This window comes from Theropithecus gelada, chromosome 1, assembly GCF_003255815.1.
Source record: "Theropithecus gelada isolate Dixy chromosome 1, Tgel_1.0, whole genome shotgun sequence".
NCBI lineage: Eukaryota > Metazoa > Chordata > Mammalia > Primates > Cercopithecidae > Theropithecus > Theropithecus gelada.
Genome location: NC_037668.1, coordinates 21,644,428 through 21,666,683, shown reverse-complemented (window position 1 = coordinate 21,666,683; position 22,256 = coordinate 21,644,428). Strand labels below are relative to the sequence as shown.

At 50.1% G+C, this 22,256-nt stretch overlaps 1 protein-coding gene and 1 pseudogene across 4 annotated transcripts in view; one reads left to right on the top strand and one right to left on the bottom strand.

The window, feature by feature from the left end:
- Window positions 1-22,256, bottom strand: part of SEMA4A (semaphorin 4A) — a 30,232-nt gene that overhangs the window by 6,099 nt on the left and 1,877 nt on the right. The window contains exons 2-11 of one of the 3 annotated variants that reach the window (XM_025371048.1): window positions 19,383-19,611; window positions 18,432-18,599; window positions 16,561-16,721; window positions 14,701-14,763; window positions 14,347-14,445; window positions 14,009-14,114; window positions 12,260-12,376; window positions 11,792-11,916; window positions 11,368-11,540; window positions 9,791-9,941 (exon numbers count right to left, since the gene is read on the bottom strand). In XM_025371048.1, coding sequence (XP_025226833.1) covers window positions 9,791-9,941; window positions 11,368-11,540; window positions 11,792-11,916; window positions 12,260-12,376; window positions 14,009-14,114; window positions 14,347-14,445; window positions 14,701-14,763; window positions 16,561-16,721; window positions 18,432-18,570 — 1,134 coding nt within the window. In that variant the 5' untranslated portion in view covers window positions 18,571-18,599; window positions 19,383-19,611. Of the gene's footprint in view, window positions 1-9,790; window positions 9,942-11,367; window positions 11,541-11,791; window positions 11,917-12,259; window positions 12,377-14,008; window positions 14,115-14,346; window positions 14,446-14,700; window positions 14,764-16,560; window positions 16,722-18,431; window positions 18,600-19,373; window positions 19,883-22,256 lie in introns of those variants that run through there. The other 2 variants (XM_025371056.1, XM_025371063.1) reach the window with 2 other exon arrangements.
- On the top strand, window positions 725-1,750 carry LOC112614487 (annotated as a pseudogene). The gene has a single exon (XR_003117086.1). The product of XR_003117086.1 is annotated as an SAP domain-containing ribonucleoprotein pseudogene (transcript).

Genomic DNA, 22,256 nt, shown 5'->3' with positions numbered 1-22,256 from the left:
ATCCTGATCTTCAGTCAGGATCCTTGTTCTCCAAGAGCACTGTCTTAGGGCCAGCCCCAACTCTGTTACCTATAAGCTGTGTCCTTAGATAAGCTATTTCACCTCTCTGACCTTCAACTTTCTCATCTGCAAAATAAGGTAATAACATCTACATCTCGTTTTGATGCCAGAATGAGCACGTGCACCTACTCTCATGTCCTCCCAAAGGGGTTTTTTTTGTTTGTTGTTTTTTATTTTTACAAATAGAGACAGGGTCTTGCTATATTGCCAAGGCTGGTCTCAAACTCCTGGCCTCAAGTGAACCTCTTACCTTGGCCTCTCAAAGTGCTGGGATTACAGGTTAAAGGGTTTTTTTTTTTTTTGGGTTTTTTTTTTTTTTTTTTTTTGAGACAGAGTCTCGCTCTGTCACCCAGGCTGGAGTGCAGTGGCGCGATCTCAGCTCACTGCAAGCTCCGCCTCCCGGGTTCACGCCATTCTCCTGCCTCAGCCTCCCGAGTAGCTGGGACTACAGGCGCCCGCCACCTCGCCCAGCTAGTTTTTTGTTGGTTTTTTTTTGTTTTTTTTTTTTAGTAGAGACGGGGTTTCACCGTGTTAGCCAGGATGGTCTCGATCTCCTGACCTCATGATCCGCCCATCTCGGCCTCCCAAAGTGCTGGGATTACAGGCTTGAGCCACCGCGCCCAGCCAAAGGGTTTTTTTTAATTAAAAAATTGTTTTTTGAGGGGTAACAAGATGGCGACCGAGACAGTGGAGTTCCATAAGCTGAAGCTTGCTGAACTAAAGCAAGAATGTCTTGCTTGTGGTTTGGAGACCAAGGGAATAAAGCAAGATCTTATCCACAGACTCCAGGCATATCTTGAAGAACACGCTGAAGAGGAGGCAAATGAAGAAGATGTTCTGGGAGATGAAACAGAGGAAGAAGAAACAAAGCCCATTGAGCTCCCTGTCAAAGAGAAAGAACCCCCTGAAAAAACTGTTGATGTGGCAGTAGAGAAGAAAGTGGTGAAAATTACATCTGAAATACCACAGACTGAGAGAATGCAGAAGAGGGCTGAACAAATTCTTACTCGGCAGTAAGAAAGCTGCTCGGGCAGCTAGGTTTGGGATTTCTTCAGTTCCAACAAAAGGTCTGTCATCTGATAACAAACCTATGGTTAACCTGGATAAGCTGAAGGAAACAGCTCAAAGATTTGGTTTGAATGTCTCTTCAATCTCCAGAAAGTCTGAAGATGATGAGAAACTGAAAAAGAGGAAGGAGCGATTTGGGATTGTCACAAGTTCAGCTGGAACTGGAACCACAGAGGATACAGAGGCAAAGAAGAGGAAAAGAGCAGAGTGCTTTGGGATTGCCTAATGAAAAGTTCTTGATACTTTGTGTTCTCCAGTGTTTTCTATTTCTCTCATTCTTCTTGGTCACACATATGCCTAAATGCACAGTCATGTGCCTACGTCCTGCCTCACAATGAGGGAGCACGTACCCCAGGTTCAAGTGCTGGATTGTGTCATGTGACCATCCCAAAACTCAGAGCACCCTATGGCCATCTTTGCCCTCTGTCACATAACTTGAAAACTGCCTGATGGCCCTTTTGCAGTAGTTCCCTCCAGCAAGCCTTGATCTCAGTTGAAGAAGCTCTTTCCCGGCATTCCAGTGCCCCTGTCAGCTCCATACTCCTCAGACACCCTTAACAAAGGCTGTCATGCACACAATGTAACAAATACACAAAACAAATGATAATTACACTAAAAAAAATTGTTTTTTTTTAAACAGTGTCTCACTGTCATCCAGGCTGGAGTGCAGTGGCATGATCTTGGTTCACTGCAGCCTTGACCTCCTGGGTTCAAGCCATCCTCCTATCTTAGCCTCCTGAGAAGCTAGAACCACAGGTGTGTGCCACCATGCCCGGCTAATTTTTTTATTTTATTTTATTTATTTATTTTTTTGAGACGGAGTCTCGCTCTGTCTCCCAGGCTGGAGTGCAGAGGTGCGATCTCGGTTCACTGCAAGCCCCACCTCCCAGGTTCACACCATTTTCCTGCCTCAGCCTCCCGAGTAGCTGGGATTACAGGAGCCCACCACCACACCCAGCTAATATTTGTATTTTTAGTAGAGACGGGGTTTCACCATGTTGGCCAGGGTGGTCTCCAACTCCTGACCTCAAGTGATCCACCCACCTCTGCCTCCCAAACTTCTGGGATTACTGGCATAAGCCATCACGCCTGGCCCGAGCTAATTTTTTATTTGTAGAGATGGGGTCTCACTATGTTACCCAAGCTGATCTCCAATTCCTGGCCTCAAGTTATCCTCCCACCTCGGCCTCCCAAAGTGCTGGGATAACAGGCTTTAGCCACTGCACCTGGGCCAAAGGGAATTTGTGGGGTTTTTTTGTTTTTTTTTTTTGAGACGGAGTCTCGCTGTGTTGCCAGGCTGGAGTGCAGTGGCACGATCTTGGCTCACTGCAAGCTCCGCCTCCTAGGTTCAAGCAATTCTCATGCCTCAGTCTCCCAAGTAGCTGGGATTACAGGCATGCACCACCACACCCAGCTAATTTTTTATTTTTAGTAGAGACGGGGTTTCACCATGTTGGCCAGGATGGTCTCGAGCTCCTGACCTAGTGATCCGCCTGCCTCTGCCTCCCAAAGTGCTGGGATTACAGCGTGAGCCACCATGCCTGGCCAGGGAATTTTTAAAAAGACATAAACCTAGACGAGCGAGGGATGGGGAGAACAAGAGAGAAGTGCAAAAGCATCCACATTTTGGAAGCTGGAAAGCGAATTAACAACAGAAAAAACTTAACAGAGAGAGAGAGAGAAGAATCTTCTCAAGCCAGCCCTGGAGGAAGCCCCAAAACATTTAGAAGGCAGGATTCCTAAAGTTCACGAATTACTAATCTCAGCCACCTCTGGAAGTGAGGTTAATGGGGATGCTAAATGAGGATTATTTGAAAGTCTGTTTAAGAAACAGGCTGATACTCTCCAAACTCCACAGACCTGGGTGACTGCCCCTTCCACATCCTGGCCCAAGACTGGAGGTTTATCCACCAGAGAGAGTAAAACAGAGGGTTTCTGGATGAAGGATAGCAGGCCCAGCTGATGGGGACACCATCCTGAAAGCAGGGGGATTCAATACAGGTAGGTATACTACATGATGAGACTCTTTCCCAAACCCAACCCTCTTCCCCTGTGGCTCCCAGACACCAAGAGCCAGATCATCTGCCTCCACGGAGAAGACTAGAAGAGGCTGCTCAGGAAACTGACTGGAGGTCTAAGAGGAAAGATTTAATGACCTAAGATACAGTAAAGACACTGACATTGAAGATTCCCACCAAACAGCCCAGCCAGACCACTCTCAGTGGTGGCATAACAGAGACCAAATTTCCAAGCCTTAGTTATGGACACAGAGCTCCAAACAGCTTCAAGGTCCCCCGCTGTTAAACATGAGTAGACATTCAAGGACTACCAGACATGTAAGTAAAACCACCAACATGAAAGAAAGAAACCAAAATAAACAAATAGGAAAAAAAAAAAAAAAAGAAGAAAAAGAACCAACAAAAACCTAAGAGAGGCCAGGCACGGTGGCTCACACCTGTAATCCCAGCACTTTGGTAGGCCGAGGCGAGCAGATTGCCTGAGGTCAGGAGTTCGAGACCATCCTGGCCACCATGTTGAACCCCTGTCTCTACTAAAAATATAAAAAAATTAGCTGGGCGTGGTGGTGGGCACCTATAATCCCAGCTACTCAGGAGGCTGAGGCAGGAGAATTGTTTGAACCAGGGAGGTGGACATTGCAGTGAGCCAAGGTCGCACCTCTGCACTCCAGCCTGGGCAACAGAACAAGACTCCATCTCAAAAAAAAAAAAAAAAAAAAAAAAGAAAGAAAAAAAATGCTGGGCACGGTGGCTCATGCCTGTAATCCCAGCACTTTGGGAGGCTGAGGTGGGTGGATCACCTGAGGTCAGGAGTTCAAGATCAGCCTGACCAACATGGTGAAATCTCATCTCTACTAAAACTTCAAAAATTAGCTATGTATGGTGGTGTGTGCCTGTAATCCCAGCTACTCGGCAGTCTGAGGCAGAAGAATCGCCTGAAGCCAGGAGGCAGAGGTTGCACTGAGCCAAGATCGCGCCATTGCACTCCAGCCTAGGCAACAGAGTGAGACTTCATCTCAAAAAAACCCAAAAAAACAAAAACAAACAAACAAACAAAAACCTAAGAGGAAATAGAAATGAATCAGAAAGAAGAAAACTTCACAGAAATCCATCATTACTATCCTAAGAGAGATACGTGAAAATAGTGCACCCATGAAACAGGAAGCAAATGCTACCAAAGAAGAGTCTTTCCTTCACACACAGAGGGCCACCAGGCATTACAGGCATCCAGAGAAAAGAGCACACAACCATGATGAAGTAATCTTGCCCCTCCTCCAAACCAAACCTGAATCTGAGTAAGTCTCTAGATCCAACTACCGAACAATTTATAGGAAATACTTAAACTACACTACAGAGATGCAGTCATCAAGATCCAGGCTGTGGAAGACTCTGACAAACAAAAAAATGCATGAGAAAAATGGAAGATGGGAAGGGATTATGTAAATTTTTTTCTTTTCTCTTTTTTTTTTGAGACACGGTCTCACTCTGTTGCCCAGGCTGGAGTACAGTAGGGTACAGCCTCAACCTCCCAGGCTCAAGTGATCCTCCTACCTCACATTTCCAAGTAGCTAGGACTACAGGCGCATGGCACAACACACAGCTAATTTTTAAATATTTTGTAGAGATGGGGGTCTCGCTATATTGCCCAGGCTGCTCTCAAACTCCTGGGCTCAAACAATCCTCCCACCTCAGCCTCCCAAACTGTTGGGATTGCAGGCTTGAGCCACTGTACCTGGTCTTAAATTTCTTTTAATCTATACAATCCCAGGTGAGGCATGGTGGCTCACACCTGTAATCCCAACACTTTGAAAGGCCAAGGTGGGAGGATTGCTTGAACCCATGAGTTTGAGACCCTGCCTCCACATAACTGGGTGTGGTGGTGGGTGCTTGTAGTTCCAGTCACTCAGGAGGCTGAGGTAGGAGGATTACTTGAGCCCAGGAGGTCGAGACTGTTTGGCAGAAACGAAAAATCTTTTTTCTTCTTCTTTTTTTCTTTCTTTTCTTTTCCCCCTCCCCTCCCCTCCCCTCCCCTCCCCTCCCCTCCCCTCTCCTCTCCTCTCCTCTCTTTCGATGAAGTCTCGTTCTGTCACCCAGGATGGAGTGCAGTGGCACGATCTCAGCTCACTGCAACCTTGGCCTCCTTGGTTCAAGCAATTCTTCTGCCTCAGCCTCCTGAGTAGCTGGGACTATAGGTGTGCACCACCATGCCTGGCTAATTTTTGTATTTTTAGTAGAGACGGAGTTTCACCGTGTTGGTCAGGCTGGTCTTGAACTCCTCACCTCAGGTGATCCACCTGTCTCAGCCTCCCAAAGTGCTGAGATTACAGGTGTGAGCCACTGCACCTGGCCTTCTTTCTTTTTTCTTTCACTGTCTCTGAACACAGAAATGAAAAACCTGACAGAAAGATTGGAAGACAAAGTTGAGACACTCTTCCAGAAAAATAGAACACAACGAAAGACCTGGACAGTAGGAAAGCTTAAAAAAAGTGAGAAGACTAGTCTAGGAGGTCCAGAAAAAAGTGAGAAAACACTCCATTGGAATGTAAGCCCCATGAGGGAAGGGACTTTCTTTTTTTTTGTTGTTGTTGAGACAGAGTCTTGCTCTGTCGCCCAGGCTGGAGTGCAGTGGCCGGATCTCAGCTCACTGCAAGCTCCGCCTCCTGGGTTTAAGCCATTCTCCTGCCTCAGCCTCCCAAGTAGCTGGGACTACAGGCGCCCACCACCTTGCCCGGCTAGTTTTTTGTATTTTTTTAGTAGAGACGGGGTTTCACCGTGTTAGCCAGGATGGTCTCGATCTCCTGACCTTGTGATCCGCCCGTCTCGGCCACCCAAAGTGCTGGGATTACAGGCTTGAGCCACCGCGCCCGGCCCCGGGACTTTCTTTTTTTTTTTTTTTTGAGACGGAGTCTTGCTCTGTCGCCCAGGCTGGGGTGCAGTGGCCGGATCTCAGCTCACTGCAAGCTCCGCCTCCCGGGTACCTGGGACTACAGGCGCCCGCCACCTCGCCCGGCTAGTTTTTTGTAATTTTTAGTAGAGACAGGGTTTCACCGTGTTAGCCAGGATGGTCTTGGTCTCCTGACCTCACGATCCGCCCCTCTCGGCCTCCCAAAGTGCTGGGATTACAGGCTTGAGCCACCGTGCCCGGCCAGGACTTTCATGTGTTTTGCTCACTTCTATATTCCCTGCCCAGAATAGTCGCATGTGTCCTCAAAAAATATTTGTTGAATGAAAAGAAGATAGGGCCGGGCACAGTGGGTCAGGCCTGGAATCCCAGCACTTTAGGAGGCCAAAGTGGGTGTATTGCTTGAGCTCAGGAGTTCAAGACCAGCCTGGGCAACATGGTGAGACCCAGTTTCTACTAAAAATACCAAAAAAAGGCCGCGCACTGTGGTTTACGCCTGTAATCCCGGCACTTTGGGAAGCCAAGGCAGGCAAATCACCTGAGGTCAGGAGTTCGAGACCAGCCTGGGCAACATGGTGAAACCCTGTCTCTACTAAAAATACAAAAATTAACTGGGCATGGTAGAGGGCACCTGTAGTCCCAGCTACTCGGGAGGCTGAGGCAGGAGAAGCACTTGAACCTGGGAGGCAGAGGTTGTACCGAGCCAAGATAGAGCCACTACACTGAAGCCTGGGGGCACAGCAAGACTCATCTCAAAATAAATAAATAAATTAGTCGGACATGGTGACGTGAAACTGTAGTCCCAGCTACTCAGGAGGCTGAGGTAGGAGAATCACTTGAACCCAGGAGGTGGAGGTTGCAGTGAGACAAGATCGCACCACTGCACTCCAGCCTAGATGACAGTGAGACTCCATCTAAAAAAAAAAAAAAGAAGAAGAAGATAGGAAGATATAGTTCAAGAAAACTCAGAACTGAAAGAACTAAGAGTACTAATTTCCAGGCTGAAGTGGCCCAGTGAGCACCCAGCACAATAAACGAGTAGTGTTCCATCAAAGCACACCACCATGAAATTTCAAAACACCAGGACAAAGAAAAAGCACTACAAGATTCCAGTGAGGGCAGTGAGGGCAGTGAGGGCAGTGAGGCACGCTGCCTATACGGTAGCCCTGCTCCATGAGTATCAGTATTTAAAAAAAAAAAAAAAGATTTCAGTGAAATAAAACGAGGTTACATTCAGAGTGCTAGGGATCAGAATAACTTTGGACTTCTCAACAGCACCACTGGAAGCTAGAAAATAATAAAGCAAGGCCTTCAAAGTTTGAAGGAAATGTGTTTCTACTCTAGAATGACGTATACCTAGCCAAATTATCAAATAGGAAAGTAGAATACATTTTCAGACACTCAAGATCTTAAAATGTTTTACCTGCCATGTATCCTTTTCCAGGAATCTACAAAAAATAACCTCCACCAAAATGAGACAGCTGAAAATTTAAAAAAAAAAGAGGAAGCCATAGGACGCAAGAAACACGAGATGTGTCACAGGAAAGAGGCAAAGGGGAATCCCCAGGCTGATGAGGAAGGGGGATTCCAGGATGGCATCTGTGCTCCGGGAGTAGAGGGCACTAGTCCAGACTGGAGCAGACAGGAAGGCTCTCCAGGAAGACAAAACTGTTAGAAAAGCTAATAGGTCTGTCTTCAGAAGAGATTCAGATAATTTAGGAAGAGCTTGGGGTTGAATTAAAGATAAGAGCTTCGACCAGGCACAGTGCCTCATGCCTGTAATCCTAGCACTTTGGGAGGTTGAGGTAGGAGGATCACCTGAGGTCAGGAGTTAGAGACCAGTCTGGCCAACATGGTGAAACCCCATCTCTACTAAAATTACAAAAATTAGCTGGGTGAGGTGGCGAACACCTGTAATCCCAGCTACTCGGGAGGCTAAGGCAGGAGAATCACTTGAACCCAGGAGGCAGAGGTTGCAGTGAGCGGAGATCGCGCCATTGCACTCCAGCTTGGGTGACAGAGTGAGACACTGTTTCAAAAAAAATAATAAAAATAAAGAGCTTAGAAAACAAAGCAAGCAGAAAAGTCAAGATAATTACTAGCCCCAGGGAAAACAAAACTATGCAAAAAGGAAAAGTAATCATGGCTTACTACCTGGCTCGGCTGTGAATAAGAAGAGTCATAATATAAATAGTGATCTAACCAAAATTACCAGAAAACTACATTAGGAGATTGGGGGTGGGTGCAGTTACTGTATGTTGGTCCAAGTCAGTTTTGTTGAGAGAGGGTTAGAAAGCCGATTTGCATTGTTTGCTGATTTCTGTGATGTATACTTCCGCCATGGCTAATTTCAAGCTACCAATGTAATATCACTGAACACAAATTTGGAAAAAGATGTGCAAAAACAGTTCTTGCTAGCTGCTGCAAGCCAGCTCTAGCATACCACTGGGTGGAGATGGGGGTTGGGGAACATAGTTAAATTCTCACCTTTTACAATGGGAATTCAACAGATACTGTCAGAAACTGAAACATCAAGAAGTAGCAATAAAAGCATGTTATTTAGAGATTTTGAGATAAATTTAAAAAGAATCAGCTAAAAGAGTTGAAAATGTTTGGGGCGAGGTGGAGGATGGGAAATAGGACTGCTTTTTGTAGTTAACCCTATAGATCTATTTGATTTTAGATCTATCTGATTCTTCAAATAACGTACATATAATAGCTCTGATTTTTTTCTCTTTTGTAGAAATGGGTTCCCCCCAATATTGCCCAGGCTGTGATTTTTTTTTTCTTTTTTTCATTTAAAAACTTTTTTAGAGACAGCATCTCACTCTGGTCACCCAGGCTGGAGTACATTCTCATGATCACAGCTCACTGGAGCCTTGAACTCCCAGGCTCAAGTGATCCTCCTACCTCAGCCTCTTGAGTAGCTGACTACAGGCACATGCCACCATGCCCAGCTAAATTTTTTTGGTAGAGACAGAGTCTTACAATGTTGCCCAGGCTGGTCTCAAACTCCTAGCCTCAAGTGAACCTCTCGTCTCAGTCTCCCAAATGGCTGGGATTACAGGCATAAGCCACCATGCCCGGCCTCTGATTTTTTTTTTTTTTTTTTTTGAGACTGAGTCTCACTCTATCACCCAGGCTGGAGTGCAGTGGTGCAATCTTGGCTCACTGCAACCTCCACCTCCCAGGTTCAAGCGATTCTCCTACCTCAGCCTCCCAATAGCTGAAATTACAGTCATGCACCACCATGCCCGGCTAATTTTTGTATTTTTAGTAGAGATGAGGTTTCACCACATTGGCCAGGCTGGTCTTGAACTCCTGACCTCAAGTGATCCACCTGCCTCAGCCTCCCAAATTGCTGGGATTACAGGCATGAGTCACCACACCCCGCCTGGTCTCTGATTTTTTTAAAAAGTTAAATAATAAAGGCAGGTGGCAATGCCCGAGACAGTCCTTGGCACACAGCCCATGTTCCCTTGTTTCCATAGTGATATACCCAGATATTTGGTGTACAGTTAGCCTTGGTGAAGGGAGATGGCTCTGGCAACTCCTCTGTGTATAAGAGGGTGCTAGGCACATGTGGAATGTAGGCAGCTGTACCAGGTGTATGTCTGAGCAGACAAGATTGGTGGGGTGGAGAGCACTAACATTTATTGGGCCTTTACTATGCCATGATAGGTGCTTTTCCATGCACATCATGTGTGTGTAGACTGTGATTAGTGTGGGAGGTAGTACTCACACTGCCCGGCCGGGGGTTGGTCTCAGGGCCCCTATAAGTAGTCCAGCGTGAAGTTTCTTTGTTCAACTCTTTGTATTTCCCCTTAAAGACGCGTTCAATGTCCAAGAGAGAGAAGGCACAAACCGCAGAGCTCCTGGTCCCACCAATCTGCCTGGAGACAACCAGAGGGAACATTGTCTGTGGTCTCTGCCATACCAGGCAGCTCTCTCTCCAGCCCTGGCCCACCCTCAGTGATAAAGCCCAGGAGGCAAGAGTGTGGAGAGCTGGGCCAGCCTCCAGCTACCACTCCTTCCCCTCACTGTGTTGATAAGGGCCAAGGAAGCCCCATGGAATTCCCTGACTCTGGCCCAGGGCCTGGCTCTAGGCCCATCTTGGGATATGAAGTCTGATTATCCTTAATGAGAATTAATTGGGGCTCAGGCCCTGGGGTGGCCCCTGCCTGTCCTGCCTAGACTGGGCTGCATCCATTGGAGGGACAGTGTAACCAGCTCTAGCCTGGCTCCACACAAAGCACTCTTCCTTTCAGTCTCTTGGATCCGTGGTCCTCAGAGAACCGACCAGTGCCTGACTACCAGACTGTTTTTATTCCTTCAGCCCTGGTCTGTGGAGACAGGAGGTCTGTTTCTCTTGCTCTCTTGAAGCTGACTATTGTATACACCAGGCTGTCAGTTCTGGATCCTGTGGATACCAGACCCCACTTACCCCAAATACCTTTGGTACCTGACACATTGTCAGCAGGTACCTAAACACTGTGGGGCCAGACCATGGCTCAGGGACCTTGGACAAATCAGTTAACCTTTCTCAACCTTCAAGCAATGACTTTATTTTTATTTATATTTTCTGAGATGGAGTCTTGCTGCGTTGCCAGGCTGGAGTGCAGTGGTGTGATCTCAGCTCACTGCAACCTCCGCCTCCCCGGTTCATGGGATTCTCCTGCCCCAGGGTCGTGAGTAGCTGGGACTACAGGCATGCGCCACTACACCCATCTAATTTTTGTATTTTTAGTAGAGACGAGGTTTCACCATGTTGGCCAGGATGGTCTTGATCTCTTGACCTCATGATCTGCCCGCCTCAGCCTCCCAAAGTTCTGGGATTATAGACATGAGCCACCGCACCCGGCCGACTTTATCTTATGATACCCATGGTGTTTCCCTGTTTGCCCTGGCCATTAGGAAGTGCAGAGCTAAATTTGTGGCTGGCATCCAGGGACTATACTACATCTTATGACAAGCATTTGTAGTGTGTTGGCCTTATCCCTGGCTTCTCATACTCTCCTTTTATTCCCATTTCTTTATCTATTTTATTGATTTTAATATTTGCCTTTTGCAAAATGCTTCCTATCCCTTTTGGAACTAGGCAGAATACAAACTAGTTAGAACCTCTCTGAGCCTTATTTTTCCCATCTACAAAAAGGGCATAAGTCAAATTCCTCAGAGGTGGTGACGATTTAATGCCTTCCTCTGTGAAAGTGCTGAATAGGTGCTGGCTCATGTCAATTCCTGCCTCGGCCCACGAGCCGGGGCCTCACTGGAGTCAAGTCCCGTGTCCAGTCCCCACGGTCCGGCCCTGCTGCTCACCACTGGGAGGTGAAGACTGCGTAGATATGGGGAGCTGTGGGAGAATCGGCGGGCAGCAGAACCGCGTGGCGGATGACGTTGAAGGGCAGCTGCCCCGGCTTGGTGCAGAGCAACTGGGCCTTCAGGAAGGTGGTCCACTTCCTCTGCAGCAGTTTTTCGCCGCCCACGTCATTCTGGGGGTACAGGGAGAATGAGGGGGCACCCCCAGCCACGCGTGTCCCCGTCCCGCCAACCCCGTGTGTCCTCCCCGCACCCCCAGCCCCCTGTGCCCCCCCCCCCCCCCCCCCCCCCCCTCCCCTCCCCTCCCCTCCGCTCCCCTCCCCTCCCCTCCGCTCTCCTTGGGGACCCACCACTCAGTCCCGCCCCTGCCACCTCCCTATTGGTAATCCTCCAGTTAGCCCCGCCCCCCGCCCCGCCCGCCGACCTTGCAGACTCGAGCCACCCGGGATGTGTGGAGCCTCTCAAAGAAGTCAAACTCGCTGGCTGTCTCCTCGAAGAAGAAGTAGACGACCTGGGTCGAAGGGATGGCTGCCACGAAGGAGGCGTCCGCTGCGGGGGAGGGGCAGATGGGCTTAGGGACTGAGCCCCTGGATGCCCTGGGTTTGCCTGAGTGAAAACCCTTGGGTTGGCCCTGGAGGCCAGGACACAGGCTTCCTCGGGTCCCACAGCTTGTCCAGGGGTAGCAATGTGGGGAGGGGATGACTGGTGCTTCTTTAATGTGTTTACATAAGACGAAAGCTTCAAGAGGACCGGAGCTTTGTCTTCTTCCCTGCCATATACCCCCTGCGCCTAACAGTAATGGACACATTGTGCCTTCCACAAATGAGAGTTGAGTGAATTAGCAAGGTCACCGGGACTCAGGAAAGGGGGCCAGCGGGGGTCAGGTCCTTACGATGCAGCCAGCGGAGGAAGTTGTCGGTCTTGAGGACAGGCTGGGATCCCAGTGTGCGCATCAGGATGGGCTCACTGCCCAGGAAGTTGTTCATGGTACCAGAATAGAGCATCCCATCTAGGGTGGGGGAGAGGAGAAGAGAGAACTGATGGCGTGGACAGCTCCTCTGCCCTCCACAGACCTGCCTCTGACCGGGGCTGGCATCCGTATCAGTCTTGGGGGCCCTGCATCAGTTCTGCACCTTCCTAGGGAGCCCCAAAGCCCAGCTTCCCCTCCTCACCAAGCACCCCTCTTAGCTTCCTCAATCCACAGGAAATGGCCATCCTGTGTGGCCCTCCGTGTTTGGGCACTTTTCTAGCCTTTCTGTAGCTACTCCCTCACATACCTAGCTGAACCACTTGCCAAGTAGAATCACTTACTGATCCTGGAAGGTGACTGTGTTTTCCATTTCCACACCTTGGGTCCTACCCTTCTCTCCCTGGAACACCTTCCCTGCCATCTGTCTACATCTTCAAGGTCCTGTGGAAAAGCTGAAGGCCATCTCCTCCAGGAAGCCAGGTGGGAAGTCTGTAATAGTTGGTGTCCAGTAGTGCATTGAAACATGGTTTCTCTCTCTCTTTCTTTTTTTTTCTTTCAAGACAGGGTCTTGCTCACATCCAGGCTGGAGTGCAGTGGTGCCATCACAACTCACCGTAGCATTGACCTTCTCAAGCGATCCTCCCACCTCAGCCTCCCAAGTAGCTGGGATCACAGGCACTTGTCCGGCTAATTTTGTTGTTATTGTTTTGTTTTTTTAGTAGAGACGAGGTCTGACTATACTATTGCCCAAGCTGGTCTCGAACTCCTGAGCTCAAGTGATCCACCCGCCTCAGCCTCCTAAAGTGCTGAGATTTCAGGTGTGAGCCACCACACCCGGTCTGATTTCTTGTTTATAACTCCTATACTACCCAGCACAGTGCCCAGTACACCAGAGGAAGTGTTCACACGATTGTTGAACAGCAGCTCACTCTCAGGCCTCTTCTCTACCCAATATCCTTCCCGAACCCTCGTGCCTCTGTGTCTTTCCACATCCATCTTTCTCCACCACTTTTTGTGGCAATTTCAGCAGGAGTTGGTGATTGGGGGTGCTTAATTCTCCCTCTGATCTTGTGATCTGAGGCTTCTGGCTTCCCTCTCTCTTTCCTCTGCCTGTTTTGTTTTGTTTTGTTTTGTTCTGTTTTGTTTTGTTTTGAGACAGTCTTGCTTTGTTGCCCAGGCTGGAGTGCAGTGGTGCGATCTCGGCTCACTGCAACCTCCACCTCCCGGGTTCAAGCAATTCTTGTGACTCAGCCGCCTGAGTAGCTGGGACCACAGGTGCGCCCTACCATGACTGGCTAATTTTTGTATTTTTAGTAGAGATGAGGTTTCACCATGTTGACCAGGCTGGTCTCGAACTCCTGGGGTCACGTGATCCACCCACCTCAGCCTCCCAGACTGCTAGGATTACAGGCATAAGGCACTAAAGTCTGGTTTCTGTGTGTGTGTTTTTGTTTTTGTTTTTTTGAGACGATCTCCCTGTGTTGTCTAGGCTAGACTCAAACCCCTAAGCTCAAGGGTCCTTCCACCTCAGCTTCCAAATAACTGGGACCATACGTATCCATCACTACACCCAGCTTTCCCTGCCTTTCGGAAAACTCTGTACTATTCCATATTTCACAGCGTGACTGGAGAAAGCAGATGTTGGGATGAGGTGAGAAACCTGATACTCACCCACCAAGACAGCCGTATGCTTGTGAGCGGGGTCAAAGGGGCTTTGGCCTTTTCCCTCCATGACCTTGTCCTCCAAGATGGGCAACAGGTGTGAGTCTTGAAGTTCCTAAATGGGGAGAGAGGCTGGGGGGCCAGAACGCCAAGGTCTCACATCTGGGAAATGAGGGGCTTGAGGAAGGAAGGGAAAGTGACATAGAGGGAAATTGGTCTGGGGCCAGGAAGTTCATGAGGGTCCTGCATCTGGAAGGCCAGAGTTTTCCAGAGCTACAGAGGAATGCCGAGGGTAGATGTGAGAAGGAATGCTTGGGGGCCTGAGCACTGGGCACCAGAGAACTCACAATGAAGGTACAAGCAGGGCTGAAGGCGAAGGTGCCGCAGGTGTAGAGATGGGTGACGTTGTAAGAAACCAGGACACGGATGAAGTTGAAACACTGTGTCTGAGGGAGACAGAGAATTTAGGTCTCCAGGCCACTTACCTCAACTTCCTGGACCCCCAGAGCCTGCCCCCTCACTGAGGAGAAAGGCTGGGTAATGCTGGGGCAGTCCCTGTACCTCTCTGTAGAACATAATCCAGGAGATAACCATGCAAACAAGCGCCCTCCACTGCCGCCCAACCTGAGGCTATCCAGGGATGGTGTAGGGATGCCAGGGCTCTCTACCCACTCTACCCCCACTCCCCCACCTCCACTTACCTCATTGCTCTTCTTCTTAAAGGCACATTCACTCTTTTTTCTGTCACTGGCTGGCCACGGTATCTGAAAGTAGGGAGTTGGGAGGGCAAGATGAAAAGAAATGAGGTCTTCGGTTCTCGCTGTGCCCTGCTTCCCTTCTCTGATGTGAAATCAACAGCAGGCATGGTGCTTAGTGATATGCTGATGGGCAGTAATAGCATCAGTTTGTGACCATGGCTGTTACTTGAATAATACTGATATCAGACATAGCTCCGTAGTTGAACACAGCCTAAGGAATCAGACAGACCCAAGTTTAAATCTAGACTTGGCTATTTCCTGACTGAGAGATCTTGGTCAATTTCATAGGCTACTGGCAGATACAACCAGGTGGCATATACAAAACACCTAACACGAAGAATGGTATATATGGCAGCAGTTGTCAAACCGCACATTTCCTGGGGAAATTGTTTAAAATGTTTGTTCCTGGGTCACGCCTTAGAGAATCTGCATTTTTAACCAGCATCTCATATGTGCAGGTGGTCAGCAGACTACACATCAGGATACACGAACCACGGAGGTGATCACTATATTGCTAGTGCCTTCTCTCCCTTTCTTCCTTCCTTCCTCACATTGTTCCCAGTAATAGGGTGACTAAGACAGAAGCAGCCGGGCATGGTGGCTCACGCCTGTAATCCCAGCACTTTGAAAGGCTGAGGCGGACGGATCACCTGAGGTTGGGAGTTCGAGACCAGCCTGACCAACGTGGTGAAATCCCGTCTCTTTAGCCAGGCCTAGTGGCGGGCGCATGTAATCCCAGTACTCAGGAGGCTGAGGCAGAATTGCTTGAACCCAGGAGGCGGAGGTTGCAGTGAGCCGAGATCATGCCATTGCACTCCAGCCTGGACAACAGAGTGAGACTCTGTCTCAAAAAAAAAAAAAAAAAAAGGCCAGGCGCAGTGGCTCACACCTGTAATCCCAGCACTTTGGGAGGCTGAGGCAGGTGGATCACGAGGTCAGGAGATGGAGACCATCCTGGCAAACACGGTGAAACCCCATCTCTACTGAAAATACAAAAAGAAAATTAGCCAGGTGTGGTGGCGGGCGCCTGTAGTCCCAGCTTCTAAGGAGGCTGAGACAGGAGAATGGCGTTAACCTGGGAGGCGGCGGAGCTTGCAGTGAGCGGAGATCGCGCCACTGCACTCCAGCCTGGGTGACAAAGCAAGGCTCCATCTCAAAAAAAAAAAAAAAAAAAAAAAAAAGACACAGAAGCATCAGTGATCTCTACTAGTGGTTAGATATCAAATTGTTGACATAATTTGAGTCAATGTTTATCTCATATGTCAATGATTTCCATATCAGCCATTTTTGCAGTTAATATTATTCAATCACTATTCACAATACCAATGAAGAGTGAAGTCACAGGCCAGGCATGGTGGCTCACGCCTGTAATCCCAACACTTTGGGAGGCTAAGGCAGGCAGATCACCTGAGGTCAGGAGTTCGAAACCAACCTGGCCAACATGGTAAAATCCCATCTCTATTAAAATTAGCCTGGCATGGTGGTGTGTGCCTGTAGTCCCAGCTACTTGGGAGACTGAGGCAGAAGAATTGCTTGAACCCGGGAGGTGGAGGTTGCAGTGAGCCAAGATCGTGCCCACTGTACTCCAGCCTGGGCAACGGAGCAAGACTCCATCTCAAAAAAAAAAAAGTGAGGCCACAACATTTCCTGTCTGTTATATTGTCACGATATACATATAAAGAGAACTGCTGATTACAGATAGCAGCAACTGAGCTGTTACTCATGCACAGGCAGCCAAGCCCAGGGCAGCTGCTGGCCCCCTTCTCACTCCCAGCCCACACTCTTTATCCCTGGACTCTTTACCATGTTCTTTAGCCTGGGGACCCCTGGATCCTGGATATCCAAGGCCAGGATGGCTTCTCGAGCCCCCACATAGAGAGTATTTCCATTACCACTCAGGAGCAGAGTGTCAAAATCCTGGAGGCCCTTCTGGTGGAAGAAGCTGAGTGCCCTACGTTCATCCCCTGTTGGAGGTAGTAAGAAGGAGAGAGTGATGAGGACTTGGTGGGCAGCTGACTCCTGAGATATAAGTAGGGGAAGGGGAAGGGTTGCCTGAGTGTGCTCCCCGGGCCTTGGCAGCTAGACCCACTCTCCTCCACCAGCAGTTCTCCCCTTCACCCCACCCTGCCGGCAGCCACAAGAGCTTTGTGTGTTGAGCCCACAGTAGAGAGAAGAGGCAGCCAGAGACAGAGTAATGGGGACAGGAAATAAAGTGAGGCACAATGTCCCTCTTCCAGGCCTGGGACAGGGAGGGCTACCATCGGGGAGGATGCCTTGGTCCTCAGTAGGACGGGGAGCAGCAGGCAGACAGACAAACAGGAAAGTGTTGGCAGCCACAAGCAGCAAAGCTACATGCAGACAGGAGGGTGTGTGTCAGAGGGTCCCTCTCGCCACCCCCCAACCACCCCTGCTTTCTTCCTCTTCTGTTAAAGGAAATTCCCACCAGTAGAGTCACCATGAACAGAGAGGAAGCATTTTTCTTCAAAGATCTGTGTGGGCATGGCTGGATGTCCCCTGGGCAGAGATAGTGAGCCAGGTGTGGGAGGCTCATCTAGGTCCTCTCCATGACCTTGGCATTGTGGGGTGGGTGGGGGTGTATGTTCCTGTCCCACTGGCACATCAGCGAGGAGGAAGGAGCTCCTCAGATCCTCTCTTATTAGCACTTGCACTGTTGCATTAGTTAGAAAGCTGACTAGCTAACTGATACGTTTGTAGGCTCAGGGAATCTTACACAGGACAGAGGGGAGGAGTTGGGGAATATGGTGCAGCTGCGGGCTGGAAGGGCTGGCCTCAGGGAGGAGCATCTCCCGGAAGCCAGGCCTCCCCCAGAGCTGCATAAATCCCTCAGTTACTGAACAGATCACCCTGTATTGATGGTCTGCTTGCTCATGTGCTTCCCCCTTTGTGACTGTGAACACCTTGAGGGCAGGGGCTGAGGCTTATCCATGTTTGTACGCCCTGCATCCAACACAGAGGAGGTCTCTGCATCAGTGGGCAATATACGTTTCCTTTACTGATTGCCCCAGAAAGATGCTAAAGACACAGCCACGCCCAGTCACCTACAACTCCTGCAGTGTCTATATCCTTTCCTGAGTCTTCTCCCTGGAGGTGAGGGGACCAGCAGCCTCCACAGTCTCAGTAAGAAACCAGTCAAGCTGTGCTTGCGTGTGGGTTCCAGGGCCCATTCTCCGACCAACCATCCCACAGTCCTGGACATGGTATGGTCCAGCATGATCTATGTGGTTGGCATGGGCCTGGTGTGCCCTGGGTCACCGGGTCCACGCATGGTCTTCTAGCATGGGCCTTGATTTTGGGGTACTTGGGAGTGTGAAGCAGTTAGGAGTTTGAGGTGCCCAGCTTGGTGACAGTGATATTTAAGGATGGAAAGAAAAATTACCGATTTTGGAGAACTGGAAGAAGCAGTGCCCGTGGCCCCGTGGCCCCGTGGCCCCCTGTTTTTCTCAATCTGCTCTCCAGTGGCTTTTCTTTCCATTTGGACTTCTATTTCTGGCTGTGTCTCTTTCTCCGAAACCCTCTGTTTCTCCCTGGCATCTCTCTCTGTGTCCCCGTTTCTCCATGTCCATTTCCCCCCTCTCCTCTGTTCCTCTCTCCTTCCTCCACCCACCTCCAGCTCTCTATTGCCATCCCCACACTTGCTGCCATCATACACTTACCTGCATAGTATCTGACCCTGGGCATGGGCCCCTGCCCACCTCCCCCCGCGGTCATCGTCGGCAGCAGCAGCTGGAGCAGTTGGAAGAGGAAAAGGCCCAGGAGGCTCCAGGGGTCCAGGCCCAGGGCTGGAAGGGCCATGCTCAGCCACAGACTGTCACCAGGGAGCTCTGGGGAAACAGGCACCCGGGCACTTTCTGGGTGAGCAGTTCTTACCACATCCCCCCTGGGGACCAATAGGAGAGCCCCAGGCAGCAGAAGCGTGTGTATTGGTTGGGGCGGGGGGGGGACATTAGGGCAGGGAAGGTTCCCTATCTAGAAGGGCCCTAAGACAGTCTCACTTTCATCATCCTTCCAAGCCTCAGCCTGTCACCTCACTGTCCCCTATGGGTGTCCCCTATCCTTCTTCTTCTGCTGTCTTCTCACCAACAGCTCTGGTCTGCCTTTTCTTGCCTTATTCTTAGGACGTCTTTCCTGCCTTTCCTCCTTTGCCTTCCCTCTTCTCATAGCCCAAGCCCAAACCATTGCCTGGCTCTGGGCAGGGGACATTTTGGGGAGCAGGTTCCTGTACCCAAAATATAAATTCCTCAGACCTTACTCTCCTGTCACTTTCAGATCTGTTGACACCTGTGCCTCTTACTCAGCTCTGACCTAGGTGGGCAGACCTTTGAGTCTGTCTGCTCTAACCTCTCCCCCAGCCCCAGCTGGGCTCAGGGTCTTTGAGGCTCAGTCCTGCCTGGCCTGATTCTTCCAGGGAGGCAATGAGGGTCCATCCCGCCAGGTTGGCTATCAGCATTTCCTGGGGAGCTGCCTGGGCAGGGGTGGCTGGCCGGCTCCCAGCCTCTGCAGCTCCCCGGCCCCCTTGTCTCTTGCTCCTGTGTCTGCCTCCCTGGGCCTCTACATAATCTTTCCCAAGACCACCCACCCCAAGCCACCCATCTCACCTCACATACCCTTGAACCAGCCACAGTGGGAAACTCGGTGTCTGGATTCTAGGGCGGGGGTGCCATTCAGGAGAAAGAAGAAGGGGGATTCCCAGGCCCCAGAAGCAGGGGACAGAAGGCTCAGCCTGGCTGGAACGGGAGTGCGGCCCTCCAGGTGCCCATCATGCCAAAGCCAGAACTGGGAGCTCTGGGCCAGGGAAACCGGAATTTCCACCTCTCGAGTTGTGACAGATCCTGGCTTGGGTGGAAGTTGGTGGTTTGGGAGGGAATAAAAAGAGGTTCACCCACCTCACAAGAGACACACCTCTCTCTCCCTCCTCTTGCTCGGTCCAACCAGAAAGTTTAAGAGGCCCTTCTAGGTCATTTCAGTGATTCCCCTGTCTCTCCATCATGTCACAGCCAGTCTAACCAGCCTAGCAGTGGTTTCTCCTCTTGCTCAAGATTTCCCAGAGAGGGGACATGACATATTCCTCTTTTCACTTACCCACAAGGTGGGGTCTCTCCACTCCTACCTACTGGGAAGTCCCTGCAGTGGTCTAACCTTTAAACCTCCCACTCTCAGCTGGGCCATAATCTTTCTTAAAAAATGAAAGAATTGTATTAGGCTCTTATCTGTGATTTTGCTGAGCAAGTCCCCCTTGTAGTCTAATCTCCATCACTCCTTGACATCAGGCCAATAGGAAGCCCAAAAATCAGGCCAGTAGGAAGCCCAGAACATTTCTCATCTGAACTCATGCTCACTGGACCACACTTTGGAGGCGCCCAACCCCCAAAGATGGCTGCTTACCCCTCCTCAAAGGCTCCAGGGGGAGCCTCATAACGCAGGGTTAATGAGGCATCCAGCGGCAAGAACTCCATGGCCTACAAAGTGGGTAGGTTCCTGCCCACTCAACACGGTCAGCTGACTGCACGTTAAAGAGCACAGACATCCCCGGGCTAATCCAACTCTAATAAATAATCCACTTCCATCTGACATGCACATTCCTCCCTGGCAGGAAGTCCTTCCTGCAGTGTAACTTCCATCCCTCCTGCTACAGCACCAGCCAACATGGGGGATGTTACAGCTCAGGCTACTCCTTATAATTCCTCATCTGAGGTACTCAGCCTTCTTTCGTCTCTCTCAATTTCCCCAGGGGTTGGTCTCAGACATATCCTGCCTAATAATCGTTTCTGTCAAGACTTGCCTAGGACTCCCCCAGACTCTCCCAGAGGCTGTTTGCCAGGTCCCTTCCAGCTTCTTAGAATCAAGAGAAACTCCCATTTATCCAGACCCTACCTTCTGTGTCTCCCCAACCCCCAGCTCAGATTTGGGAAGCCGGTCTTCCCCTGGGCCTCTCTGCTTAAACAGATTGGCTTATTTGGGTCACTGGGAGGAGTTCTGATACGGGGAGGTTGGGGGAGTTCCAGCCCCACACTTCCAGCCTGATGTCCTATTCCCGCCTTTCTGGAAGTGAAAGACTCCATGCCCTGCCCCCAGTTCTTCCTCCAGACATCCAGAATTCTCCCAACTCCAGACGTCCTCTTCCCCAGCCCCTCTAGCCAATATGAATAGTTCACACTATCAGGCTTTAGTCCTCCCAACAATTTTAGCAGCTAGGTACGGACATAATCCCATTTTACAGATAAAGAAGAGAGGTTACACAGCTAGAAGCCAAGTTGAATTCAGATCTGCCTCATTCAATAGCAAATCTCTTAGCTACAAAGACTCTACAGAGTCCTAGTCGTTCAGTCCTCCCTCCTGCCCCAGTCCACAGTTCTGAGCCACTTGGATAGAGAAGGCAAGCGTGGGCTGGGAGGGTAGTGAGCTTTGCCTACTCTAGGTTAAGAAACAAGATCTCTGAGGTGATTTCTGAGGACTTTCAACAGGCCAACACCAGAACATTAAACCAAGCATGGGCTTTTTTTTTTTTTTTTTTTTTTTTTTAGACAAAGTCTTGCTCTGTCGTCGCCAAGGCTGGAGTGTAATGGTGCGATCTCGACTCACTGCAACCTCCGCCTCCCGGGTTCAAGCCATTCTTCTGCCTCAGCCTCCCAGGTAGCTGAGACTACAGGCATGTACCACCAAGCCCGGCTAATTTTTTTTTGTATTTTTAGTAGAGATGGGGTTTCATCATGCTGGCCAGACTGGTCTCGAACTCTTGGCCTCAAGTGATCTGCCCAACTCGGCCTCCCAAAGTGCTGGAATTACAGGCGTGAGCCACTGTGCCCGGCCCCAAGCGTGGCCCTTATGAGCGTGCTTATTTGGGTCAATAAAGCGTTTCAGAGGTAACAGAAACCTCCTTGAAGGAAGGCTGTGAGTTACCCACCCCTGCCTCTAGCAAGAGCCTCCTGGTCAAAAAGAGCCCAGTGGGAAGGGCACCCTGCCCCCAGCATTGCACCCTTCACACCAAAGTCTCTGGAGTCAGACCCCAAGCCCCACTGCCATCTCCCTTGCTTCAACTGGCAGGGCCCCAGCCAGTGCTGGCTTCACGGGCACGAGACCTGTGTAGCCACACAGGGCCCTGTGCTCAGAAGGGCCACGCTTGGATTAATGCTCTGCTGTTGCTCTGTTCAAAGTCCTCGTAATACTTAAACAAGGGGTTCTACTTTTGTTTTTTTTTTGAGACGGAGTCTCGCTCTGTCGCCCAGGCTGGAGTGCAGTGGCCGGATCTCAGCTCACTGCAAGCTCCGCCTCCCGGGTTTACGCCATTCTCCTGCCTCAGCCTCCCGAGCAGCTGGGACTACAGACGTCCGCCACCTCGCCCAGCTAGTTTTTTGTATTTTTTAGTAGAGACGGGGTTTCACCGTGTTAGCCAGGATGGTCTCGATCTCCTGATCTCGTGATCCGCCCGTCTTGGCCTCCCAAAGTGCTGGGATTACAGGCTTGAGCCACCGCGCCCGGCC